Source organism: Vanellus vanellus, assembly GCF_965231255.1.
Source record: "Vanellus vanellus genome assembly, chromosome: 3".
Classification (NCBI taxonomy): domain Eukaryota; kingdom Metazoa; phylum Chordata; class Aves; order Charadriiformes; family Charadriidae; genus Vanellus; species Vanellus vanellus.
Genome location: NC_138907.1, coordinates 80,146,546 through 80,160,028, shown reverse-complemented (window position 1 = coordinate 80,160,028; position 13,483 = coordinate 80,146,546). Strand labels below are relative to the sequence as shown.

At 36.2% G+C, this 13,483-nt stretch overlaps 1 protein-coding gene across 2 annotated transcripts in view; it reads right to left on the bottom strand.

Moving 5' to 3' along the window:
- The window catches only part of HACE1 (HECT domain and ankyrin repeat containing E3 ubiquitin protein ligase 1), a 53,843-nt gene that overhangs the window by 8,899 nt on the left and 31,461 nt on the right, over positions 1 to 13,483 (bottom strand). For both annotated transcript variants that reach the window (XM_082481890.1, XM_082481891.1), the window contains exons 13-19: positions 12,688 to 12,756; positions 11,934 to 12,021; positions 10,003 to 10,114; positions 9,813 to 9,910; positions 9,529 to 9,616; positions 8,289 to 8,438; positions 3,654 to 3,850 (exon numbers count right to left, since the gene is read on the bottom strand). In XM_082481890.1, the coding sequence (XP_082338016.1) occupies positions 3,654 to 3,850; positions 8,289 to 8,438; positions 9,529 to 9,616; positions 9,813 to 9,910; positions 10,003 to 10,114; positions 11,934 to 12,021; positions 12,688 to 12,756 (802 nt within the window). The remainder of the gene's footprint in view (positions 1 to 3,653; positions 3,851 to 8,288; positions 8,439 to 9,528; positions 9,617 to 9,812; positions 9,911 to 10,002; positions 10,115 to 11,933; positions 12,022 to 12,687; positions 12,757 to 13,483) is intronic.

Below are 13,483 nucleotides of genomic sequence, written 5' to 3'. Positions count from 1 at the left end.
GCATTCTTTCTTTCCTCCCTTTCAGAAATCAGAATAATATTTTTCAAAGGTAGCTCTTTACATTCACAGAAGTACAGAGGGTTGTCATTTGCTTTGCAATTGGAAGATATTTTTAAACGCATTACCACCATTTTATTAGTGTGAGAAGACAATTAATTTGTGAAGAGCTCTGAAGAAGAGGAACATTACCTAATCATATCTTCAACTGCAGAGCTGTTCCCAAAAATCTAGTTTCAATCTAGTAATTTCCCTAGGTTGCTTCTACAGTCAGTGGAACTGAAGACGCCTCCCTTCTCTAAGGAATTAGAGGGGCAGCCAAAGGAGATTAACTGCACTAAACAAAAGTCAGTCTCTGTGAAGACATCTTATGAGCTCTGGGAAGAAATCAGAAACTTTAGCCATATCAGGATTAGAAGTAGTGTTAACACTCATCTTCAACGATCAGAAAAACTTGTTTTACATCTCTTAAGTTGCTGTTACGTAAATTAGGTTTTTCAGAAGACAGGGTTGTAGGAAGAAAAATTAATTAGAAAAAAAATATGACAAACACTTATTTTCTGCATTACAAAAATATTTACATTAAAATATTTTCATTACGAGAGAAAAGAGTTGCTGTGCTTTAGGTGCAACAAGAAATGTTTTACACAGCCTGAAACAGCCAAGCATCCTGACTATCAGCATTGGCACATGCTGAAAGACCTGTACCACAGAATTTACATAATATATGCCAGTAGAAAAACTGGTCAATTTGTTTTTCCCTCTGTTCACTACATTTACATTTTATTCCCTCTCAGAAGCCTTAGGAACACATTACAAAACAGAAATATCTACATAATTTCAGATCTACATATGCATTCCTACATAGTTCATAAAAGGTACAATCCAGCCTTCTTTTAAGAGGAGAAATTTGATTGAACATACATGGGCATCACATATATGATGACAAAGTCTAGTCTGGGTGAGGGGTTGTTCTCTATTTTCCTTTGAGGTAAATCAAGCAGAGATTATGCTTCCCCGATTTCACAATCCCATATACTGTGAGACAGGGATCAATGTTCATTGTGATGTTCAGATTCAGAGAGCAGCCCCATTCCAAAGCTGTTTGAAAAAATCCGTAATTTTTTTACTGCCAAACAGCACAGCCAGCTTACAGACAGACAAGTCCTGGGAGGACAGGATTTTGGAGAATTGCACCATTTCTTAAAATAGCATATGGTCAAACTTTGTGTAGGTCTAATTTTATTTTTTCCTAAAAGGTAAGTAGAAAGCTGCAAAAATATACACAGCAAAGAACAAAGAGAAATGCATAGCACGGACACTGGAGAAAGCCTGACTTTTCCCTTTGAAGACCCCATTACCATGACAAAAGGCAGTTGAACCACTACGACACTACGATAACTGATATTTCAGTTGGAGCTACACGGATGCTTCGATTATAAGACTGGAACATTTGCGTGGTATGGTCCCACAACCACTCACCTATTACACAGCTGATTTAAAAAAAAAAAAAAAAAAAAAAAAACCAAACAAACAGAAAATTCCCTTGTACAAAAAAAACAGCTTTTTGCAAACAGCTATTACTACCACTCCTCAATGAGGCGTTTACTCTCTCTTACTTTAGTTTTTAGTTCGAGGGAGATGGAGTTAGAGGGTGATTTCAGGGGCTGGGCAATGGACTGGTTTTGGCATGGGGGTCTTTTTTCTGGGTTTGTTGGTTTGGCTGGTTTTTTTTTTTTTTTAAGGAAGATTCACTCATAATTTCATTTTTTAAAAATGCTATCCTTTAAACAGGTAATCTGCTAGTGTGCCTACACAGCAAATTCTTTTAGAAGCTGAATTTTCTTCTCCCAGAGGTATTGCAAATACAATGAGTTTTAAACAGCAATCTTTTATTCCTCAGGTAAAGGCAGAAAAAAGATCTCTCTTGCAGGAAAAAAAGATGTTTTATAAAGTAAGGCAGAGACTTTCCTGTTTAACCTGTTAGAACTGCTAAGCTAAAGCATACTGCAAAACCACAGCACATTAAAGAGTTTGGGAAAAATGTCCAAATGCCACTAAAACACAGATCTACAATTTTCAACAACTTGGCTCGCCACTGTCAAAATCAGTTAACAAGAGATAGTGCCATCTTACAGATGTTTGTTGACTTCACATTTTGCAGCTTCAAATTCAAAAATCAACTAATATTAACCATTTCAAAGCCACCACAAGTCATCTGTTTCTTACCACAAACCAGGTTCTGTTTTACCTCAAACCAGGACAACCACCTTTCAAAAAAAAAAAAAAAGCTACCCAAATTCCTGTCCCCTCCTGCCATAGCTGAAGAAGGCTGATGAGTTAGAATGGATACATCTGTTCCACACATGTTCAACCACCTTTTTTAGCCTATGTCCCAAGTCAGAAGTTAACGGACCAATGTAAACTATTAACGACTGAGTGTATGCTCATGTGGGCAAACTTCTAATTTCATGCTAACTGATGACAGCTTTTAAATAGTTGCTACAAAACCACAATTTACATCAAGACCAACTATTCCATACATTTAGAAGCTAAGACTGCCCAGAAACAAGAACCAACATCCTTGCTTTCTCTGATAGGTAATAAAGAAATTATTCATCCACTGCTTTCACAATTAGACTTGTTTTACCATCTGTATTCTTTCATGAATGATGATACTGCAGGAAAATAGTGCAGAATCAGGCTAATAATACGTATTCTAGTTACTGGAATGACACTCTGCCTTAGTGAAAACGAGGATTAAGCATACAAGAATCCAGCGCCGGTTGCTTTCGTTAGAACAAATGCTGACACCAAGTGGCCATTTACTAATACAGCAGCTGTCTACACAACTGGTAGCGCTGAATGAATACTACGTACACAAAGCAAGATTAGGCTAGCTCAACACGAAAGAAAATCAAAACACAAAGCAGATATAAGGACCAAAAGTGTCAATGATACAAAAAATTGCAGGTCTACCCACGGCACTCCTGCAGTTACTCAAAACTATCTAGTGGGTAACTGCAGAATTCGATTAGACTGATGTCCATCTTAATTTTTAGATGATTTTCAAAATCTGGTTGCGCTTTCCCGTATTTGTTTTTGAACTAACTCTGCAGAGAACCTAGGGACTTTCCAAGCTGTTACTATTAAAGTAAATTAAAAAGGTAGATTATTTTCATACACGCTGAGTGACTTGCAAATGGCTGAAAAAGCTTCCTGCAGCCTTTTACTCTGTCAATTATCCATATGTTACTGTGGCCACAGACTGCCCTAGCAGGCAGCACACTTTGCAACATTACCTACAATTTTACTTTTAGCAATTGCTACTGTTTTACCTTCCTGGTACGTTTACACCCACCGCTTTACCTCAGGAATATTTGTAACTTTTAAAATGAACCCTTCATTTAAAGTTGATCCTATCTTCCTTCCAAAAGTTCTGTCAGAAAGAAGAATCTCAAACCTGAACACTCACTGAGACTTTGAATAGTACTATTTCTATAACATGCTAAGCCAGACAAAGGGGAAAAGAGCGTTGGCAACTTTGTGTATTTCCTTCCAAACGGGTATACACCATTTACGCTTCCAGTTATTCAGAAAGTAGGTCCAATTACTTTTCTTATACTATCAACTTTTGAATGAACCTGCATACTCACCTTGTTTTCCTGTGTAACAAGTATACTTGCACCCCCTGGCTTCAGTGGTACTTCTTCCATTGCCCCAAACACATCAGTCTCAACAGAGAAGGTCAGTTCTAAACCCAGATCGCTGATATCATTATCTAAAATCCACTGCAAGTTCTTTGCATACTCTGGATCAATAGATGCTACATCCTGATAATTTACCGGTATACCTAGAAAAAACAAAGATACAAAAAAAAAGCCCAAATAAATAGGATAAAGAAAAAAAAAAAAAAAAAAACACAAAACCACACAAACACACACCTTAATATATGGTAGAAGATTGCCCTCTAGAGAGAAACCAGAATAATGCAGTAATAGGAAAAGGGAAAACGGGATTCATCATTACTAACTACTGCAGAACTGTACTTGCTACATTTTAAAAGTACAAAAGAATCAAGTTTCCTCTGTATGTTTTTCTTCCCAGTGCAGCAAATAGCATACCACTTGAGCAACAACAGTTTGCACAATTTTAGCTCACTAATGGATTTCAGTGAAAGCATCTAACCATACAGAACACACAATGTTAAATGAGTTTCCTAAAAAAATTTTTAAGTTTTCTACATAAGTTTTAGAAACCCAAATATCACATTTCTCTATACAAAAATATCTTTTCCCTCAGAAAAGGATTTATAACTGGAAAAAAAAAAAATGAAGACAACCCTTCTGTTCTTAATTTTTTTCACTCTTCAGTTTCTTTCTTTTTAATCATGTTTGCTATGAGATCTACTAGCCAGTTGAAAAAGTTATCAGGACGTACTCTCTTTGCTTCACCATCTTCTGTGCATTGTGAAATGTCACAAGGGTGCCCATTAGTAAAGGTCTTAGCACTCTTTGGACTGTAGAAGCCGCACCCCACAGAGTAACACAAAATTCAAAGGCTAGCTACCGGTGCAAACCTGTAAGTGCAAAAACTGTTGTAGTATTTCCATGGAAGAGCTGATTAGCGCTGAAATGGTGCGTACGCAAGCTCCAAGACATTATTTTTCTAATAAAAATCAAGCAACGTTCCAATTTAAGAGAAGAACAGAATATTTACTAATGAATTTTCACTGTCATCTCTCAAAATAAAAAAATCTAACAGCTGTCTAGTAGTTTCTAGAGGACTTTCACTTTTGCCAACTAGTAAGCATATGCGCATTTCACATATGAAATGTGGAAATAATGATGTCTCTGAGGGATATAAGCAAAACATGTGGGAAAAGCAGCAGATTGAAAAGTAGGAATCAGAGACTCCTTTAGAGAAGAAACTGATCTAGAGTATTATGATGAGACTATACTCATAGTCAGCATGTTATGAAACCAAACCGCTAAGCTCACACATTTGTTTGACAGATATTTTGCTAATCAACAGACTGGAGCTGGGCAGTTAGAAAGAAACTCTGTCGGATTTATCAGGAAAAAATTTGAATCTCTTGCTATACCCTTAAGGCACCTGTAGTTTGGAAAGGAGGAGAAATCTATCTTAGCATAATTGTGATAAACAGCTATTTCTGTGCAACACAACTTCAAAAAGCTACCACAAGTAAGCTCTGAAGCAAGTGCAGTAAGTATGCAAGGATTTAAGGCCTCCATTTCAATATACACTGACCCAGAAATTAATTTTTATTTTTTGTCTATGCCATTTCAAGAAGTGAAACAGCAGACTTAAGTCTAACAGCAGATAGCACAGCTAGGTATTTATCTGCTATGTGTCTTTACATGTTGGAAGTGGAAGTTTCCTTTTTCAAATAGAAAAGTAATTGGCTTCTTAGAAAAAATACAAAGTAATTGGACAACAGCACCAGTGAAACTATCTTCTCCTCCCCTGTTTAAGCAGAAGGCAGACAGATAGGCAGTTTGAGAAAGACAAACCTAAAAGGCCTTATTAATTTCTGACTATATTTCTGCCTCAGTTCTACATCTATATAAGAGCACAGCCCTCATAAACATGAAGCATTATGGAATAAAGCACAAAAAGAAATCATGCAAGCTACATATCCAACGTTATAAAGCATATTAGGTGTGTGTTAACTGGGTCATCACTTAAGTTGGTGATCTTTCCTTGCCTACCAGATACGGTTGCAGAAAGATCTCAATTCATCATAGTGAAAAAAGGTGATGCACCCACCTGAGTCTCAAAAAAGTAGCCATATTTGTTCATACAGGTTTCAGCTTCTAATTAAGGCACTTCCACATCATGTCTGTTGACTAAAGAGAAGAGTTCCTTTGAAAGAGGTTCACACTGTTCCCCAGCTACAGGAGATCCCACCACACAACTGGTGGATTCAGTGCCATCAACAGGAAAGACTATGGAAAACAAGGAGCTCAGTGCAAGGCGAGAAACCAAAGGAATGGAAATAATCTCAGGCTTCAAAGATTTCACATGCCATTACTTAAGGCCTGACAAGTAGCTGAAGGGAATCCCTATGCCTGTAACCTGGTAACTTTTATTTGGCATGAGCAACAGTTAGCATAACTCATAGCTGAACCTGAAACAAAAATAAAACAAAAACCCTTCAAGAGCATCTGCTGCTGTGCAATTGGGGTTCCTTAAGCAAGAAGAGATGCACAAAGCTGAGGGAAAAGGCCTTGGAAAGGTTTAAAAAAAACCCACTGTGACTGAGGCAGAAAAAGCAACTACTTTGGGAAGCAGAGGTGTAGTTTTTCCAGTTCTCTGTGTCTGTTAAGTAACAAGAATTGATAAAAACTTGTGAACCTTTGGAACTTAAAGTACGTGCACAAACCTCTAGAGTTTTCCAGGATGCCTGTTCAACAGAATGACAAGTTACTATGACGAACTTGGTGAGATCTATTAACAGAGACTACTCACTGCTGTTTGGTTTGCAACAGTTACTCTAGCAAAATGAAAAAAAGAAAAAAGAGTAAATAATAGATCATCTTGTCAATTCAGAATCCAACAAATCCAGTATATAATCACAATTCAAACTAGAAATGAAGACAAATTCATTAGCAGTCATTTCCAAAAGAGGCGACAAGAGCAACACTTGACTATTCTCAAAGTGTCACTGAACAGCAGAAAAATAAGTTTTTCTCATTTGTGAACACATCACAGAGATCAGCCTGTGAGCATCATTCTTCTGCTCATACAGAAGAAATATCTCTATTTCAGAGGCCAACCCTTAAGTCAATGCCAAATTAGACACATCTTTGTGTGGCATACTTTGGAACCACTTTCCTATGTGAAGATCAATGACTAGGCAGCTCAGTGAGGCCCTCTATTGCCTCTTGCCCAGTACACACTCACTCCCCTGCAGCAGAATGCAGTACTGAGAAAAAGAAGTAAAATACAGCCCTTTGTCAAGAAGATTTTGACAAAGATGTCTGAGCCTGCACCATCAACAAACTGCAACAGTGTTCCCTGAACACTTTCAGGGACAAGAAACAGTAGATCTGAAGTTAAGAGCTGATCTGTCCTGGACTCAGCAAACATCACAGGCAAACTGTAGACAGACACAATGATTACAGAAAAATAGAATGAAATGCAAACAATCCCTCAAAAACCTTGGTAGGTCTTAAAGTAAGGAGCAGTTCTTGAGGAAGAGTACAACTTTCAACATCAAGCTATCTTATACTTCCAAAGAAAATTAAAGAACAGCACTCAAACACAAAAGAAATTCTGCTTGCAGCAGCAAATGAATTTATGTACTTAGAGGAGTAACAGGAATGCAAAGTCAATTTACCCTTCCATCACATCTTCATGCAAGAGGAAAGGTTTTTCATGACGATGCAAAACAGGGGCATCGTTCGACAACCAAGAGGCACAAAGGTTCTCAAAGAGCAGAGAAGAGCCCTAGACCACAGATACCACCAGTCCTTCTCTATTAAAAAGTTATGTTTTTATAAAGACTTCTGACCAATGCCCTTGAATGCTACAGTAAGCATATGAATTAACTTTCCTTGGGAAGAAGCCTGCATTGGTTCTGAAACACAATTTCAGGAAATAAGTAGTATTTGTTGGAGTGAGTACACAGGGAGGTTCGCAACAGTTCACCTTGTTAAAATATTACATGACTGAAGGACTCCAGCCATGATAAAGAATGCCTAATAGATTTTTTTTGCCAGAGTTCATGAACACTATCAACTTTGTAAGTTTGTCCTAAGTTAACTAGGGATCAATTATTTTCATTTCTCAAGAATGACATTACATGGCAGGACAGATGAATTTCACAACTGTGATGCAAAGAACTGCACACACCACAAAAACAACTGGCTGCACTAGTCTGCCTTTCAGGCATTCCTAGTCAGCAACATTAAATACCACTAAATTATATAATTATGCTTTAGACAGATTAATGATGCCTGCCTTGTTTTTAATTTAAGATTCATATTCAAATATAAATTGAAAGATTAACTATTTTATTAAAAGTTGCTAACTGTATAAAATTCCCACATAGTTTTGCTAATGTATTTCTGTATTTTGCAACTATAACTGTTCCTAAGAGAGATTCAGACTGGAATAGCAATTACTGCCATATTATGTTGTGACTCTGATGTACATAAAAAAATTAGCAAAACATTCATTTCCATGAATTTTTCACTTTTAACACACACACACACAAAAGTAAAAAGGGGAAATGACTAATAAACAGTATTTTAATAAAACCATACCAAGAATATGTTTGTAGAATGACCTCGTGAAGTAAATGTTGACTAATTGCCTGTGATTCAGAGCTAGCCCCAGGATCTGGCCTGCAAAACGGAAGTAGTTCAAATGATCTGGATTTACAGAAGAGTTGCTGTTGGGCTGGAAAGTTGTTCCTATAAAATAAAAAGATTCTTATGTTTTGTGACGTAAAAAAAAAAAGGTAAATTAAGTTTATATTTATCAAATATACTAAGCATCTGAAACCACCGAAAGAGTTTTATTTTCGCATTCTGGTTTGGGTTTCTTTTGTTTACACCAAAAAAACATCAGAAAGAAATGTATTAGAACACAATGACATCCTATTATTACAATGATACTGCTTAGCCACTTTCCAAGGCACCACTCTGAAATAATTATCATCAACGTAAGGGTAATGATGACCTGCTAAATTTGGTCCTCCCTCTTACTATATTGCTATATGCATTATTTGCTCACTCTAATGGGCCACGCTTCTATCAACTTGTGAACACACTCAAAGGAAGGATCAGAACACATCCACTTCCTTTCATCTGACTCCAACCAGGTGCAGACAGGAGACAGTCCAGTCCTTTTCTCCTTGAAAAAGACCACCTCAAACAGACATCCTTGAACTTTTCCTTTTAACTTTCAGGAACTAATCTATGCCTCTGCTGTTGACTGAATTCCTTGCCACTTCCTAAGACTTCATATGGTAGAAAGCAAAATGTTTATCAGTGATGATTATGTAACATCTTTTATTGATAAAAATTTGCTTTATATGAAGCACCCAAAAGACAGAAAGTCAAATACAAGGTAGACTTGTGAAGATCAACATCTGGTTATATCACAAAAATTCACTGATTGAGTTTGTGGATTTCTAAAAGGAAATAAAGGAATACTTCCACAGCTCCCTTGCACATACAGAAGAAAAGAAAACACTTTGTATACTGCTCTCAAAATGTTATGTCCTTCTACTACCAGGAAGAAATACCACAGACTCATTAAAGCCAACAACTCACTCTCCTCTTACAAAAGAGAGAACAAAATCAAGGAAACATCAAATTAAGAAAAATATTTCATCTGTAGTTTTAAAAATGTACAATGAATAGAATTGTCAGTGTTGCTTTTAAAAAGTATCAATCTTATATTCCAAAACCAATTAAGTGACTTTTTTCTTGGATTATAAAAATGCTTTTATAGAAGATGACACCCTAAAATTAGGTAAAAAAAGAGGCAGAGACATACCATCAGCTGACTGGGTAAATAAGGCATAATCCGGGTTAACTATTTCACTGGATAAGATATCAAACCACTCACGCACCACACCTTGTCCCTGCATGCCAAAGAACAAAATATATCAGTACCTACAACTTTCACTGTACAAACAGTTATGATGGGTAACCACATGTTTCTTAATAAAGTATAAAAGTTATTTTAAATGAGGATTTAGTTCAAAACTATATTTGTGAAAGAGAATTAATATTTCCCTATATAAACGCCATAAAGGAAAAACATGCAATTTTACCTACCATGCCTTCTTCTCCATGAAATCTGACAGCAATCCCCTGCTTTAGTTTTGCACAATTTGCTTTAGACACAACCTCACAGCTACTCCTAAAAATAGAATCTAAATACAAAGCACCAATTATTTTTTTATCGTAATTCACTATATTTCAATGTATTTCAAAGATATGCTACTTCTATTTATGAACACGATACCTCTGTGAACCAGAAGGATGTCATTTTCATTGACAGGCCTGTGCACCATGTCCGAATCTGGCTGCCCGGCATGCAGATGTTCATAGAACCATTCACAGCGATCTTTAAATGGCTACAAAACAAGGGGTAAACCATATTATACAGATGCATTCAACTGAATAATTCCTCTCTCATAAGCATGACTGGAAAATGGTTATGCATACTTCTCGATTCATTTTTGAGATGCGCAGAGAGTTTCTCAGTGATGCTACCTCAATACGCTATAAAGTATTTTGGGAAGAGGAAAGGACTAGGCATGCTCTTGAGTGCTTGCTGAAAGCTTGGATGCAAAAAGACTAGACCATCAGTTATCCAGAAATAGCTACCAGTTCACACAGGAGAAAAGTAGCACAAAACTTTTTCCAAGGGTGCAGGGGGAAGGAATCTAGATAAGAATTCAGTCATTGGCTTCTGTAACACTACTGTTTATCAGTCACAGCTGAGCACAGGAGCGCAAATGATATAAACAAGTTATATTTGCAGTAAAGTTCATGGCAATAAAAAAACAGCCCAAAGAAACCAGAAAACTTCCAAAGCAATTCTTAGGTGAGAAGGTCCTAGCTTGTTTGACCCAGTGTTTACATTGATATTTTGCAGTACTTCTGAGGAAGGCATGACACAAGTACAGCCTCTCATCTATCACAATTCATGGCATGTACTTTGTTAGATCAGTTAAAACAGGGTATCAGTTCTCAGGGTCTCTTTGTCATTCATAGGCAATGAATTTCAGAAATATACATTTCAACCAAAGAGTAAGTAAACAATATATCTACACCATGTCTTAAAAATGCAACTGGATTACTAAAACAGCATACCTCCAAAAATGAAGGCACAGTACTGTTCACAACTAAAGAAATAAAGCTTTTGGAACAGACCCTCCAGAATTATTTAGGAGGGGTAGGGGGTTCTGGTTGGTTAGAGGAATTTTACCTTTGTTTTCAGCAAACTCTGTCACTGACCAAAATATTTTAATGTAAGGAACCTTTCAAATAGAGAACAAATAGAAAAGTATATATATATTCTCAAATAGAGAACATAGAAAAGTATACCAGTGTGTGCTAAACAAAGGAGCTCCAAATAGCTCATTATCCCCCAAAGATCATCTTCATTTGTAATAGAACAAAAACACAGTTCTGTTTATGAGCTACACGTAGACAATCACAATCTTTTAAAGGTAAGTGATGAAAATGTGGCAGATGCTTAACACTACAGTTATCTAAAGCAGCAGACTTCCATACGGGGGTTTGCTCACTAATTTTTCCACTTAACTACATTAGTCTTCCCTAGAGTAACTTTTCAGTCTTGAATTCATGTCCTGTGGTGAACTGAGAAGTGAGTTTAGGTTATGTAAGACATCAGGATTTTACTCAAAAAAAAACAAAACAAAAAAAAAAACCACATCAAACAAACAAAAGGAAATTGTATGAAACAGTAACAGGTAACAAGACAACATGATATTTCACTGAAGGAGCTGACACTCCTATGGCCAAATCAACTAACAGTGGTGTATTTATCCTCTAGCTTGTCTCAAAATGTAAGTCAACTGAGGAACAAAGTACCACATTTTAAAGATCAATCTATTAGAGGTGCACAAATAGATTTAATAATAGACAGCTAACTCTGTTTAACTGAAAGTTGGACTTGTAAGACACATTTAACATTGGTCATCCCAAATGGACTTACACGTGTATTTTAAAGAATTAGAAGTACAGAAATCTGGCTGCTGTGTCTGTTTAATCTGATTCTTTCAACATCCCAGACTGAGAAGGCACTGGAGGCCACAGTTACTTCTTCCATCCTCCCCAAATGGATTTTTTTTTAAGTGTTATTTTTAACCATAACAGCCTCTTTATAGTCACAGAAGTTGTAACTAAGCATCTCCTAACATTTACCTGAGCTTTTATGATGTGCATAAATCTGGACATTAGTTCAGGACATTCAAGAAGAAAATGAAAGTGATCAAAGATGATTTTGGGGTTTCTGAAAGAAAAAAAGGTCAGAAGCCTGTTAGTCAGATATCTAATAATAATGTTTCATGATACACAAAGTCTACATAAAGAGACAATGCAATTAGTCATATAGAGAAGTTCCAACAGACTCTCCTATTTCACAATGTTTTTCTAAATCTTGTTTCCAAATGACTTATACTACCTCATCCTTTGAACATGGAGGATTGATGACAAGCAGCTCTCCAGACAGAAGCAAGGTTATAAAGTGGGCTATCCCAGAGAAACTCTGGAGACAGCCAAGTGTACAAAGATGGTTTTGACTCCTTTAAGAAAGCATTAAATGCAACATGTTTGAGGAAGAATTAAAGTATTCACCTGCCTCAAAAGGGAAGGCTTTATTTGGAACAAAGATGAGGAAAGAATCCATTAAGGAAATTATTCTGTTGCTCTGTGAAAAAGATTTTGTTCATGAAATCTCACAGAATCTTACAAAAGGATCGCTTACATATGCAGAACAGTTCATTTACGTCTGAGCTCCGAATCATTAATATACACTCCCTTGAATTTGGCAGGACCATTAAAGTGCATATGGTACATATGTCACAACAATAACCTAAAAATACAACTCAGTAACAAGAGAAATATGAGTTTGAAATATTTTGGGAAAAGAAAAAAAATAAAGAAATTAGAAGCTTACCGGTTAACAAAACACTTAAGGACATCATCGTGTTTGCAGACAAATTCTATAAAACGAGGCGATGTCATCCTGTTCAAAGAAAATCATTAAGTTGCTTTTGGTTAGTGAAGTTGAAAAGAATTTTAATTACATGAATTGTTGCATATTTTTAATAAAATACTATGCAAATAGAAACTGATGTTTAACTAGTGAATCATGAAACTAAATACTCGGCAGTGTTAAGATTTCATAATAAACTAATAGAAAAGGCAAAAATGCCAATAATCAAGAAGGTCAAGCAACCTGCCCACTAACTATATGAACAAAATAAGCTCAAACTAATGGATATACACATTTTTCTGTTGAATCCTTTCAGCTTTCAATACAACAATGAAAGCACATATATGGAAGGACTGATATTATATGCACAATATACACAATATGCACATTATTCTATATTCTTGTCCATTGTATAAAACTCCCACCACTCACCTTGTAAATTGTGGTATGCAAGGAAAAGAGCCAGGAAGAAATAACATTACAAACTTATCAAACTTAATAATGGGGGGCAAGGTGGTATTTAATGGCTTTGTGAAATAACAAAACTACTTGCCAGGCAAGCATCTCATACACTAGTATAGAATTTTATTTTTACTCCTATATGTATCTGGAGAACAAGGGAGGGATTAACATGGGTGCAAATCTTACTCCATTTATTTACATCTATGTTCCGCATTTTTTTTAAAAAGAGAAATTCTTAACTGGATCCTTTAGCTTCAGGAAAAGCTAACAAATATTTGCAAAGATAAAACCGTCT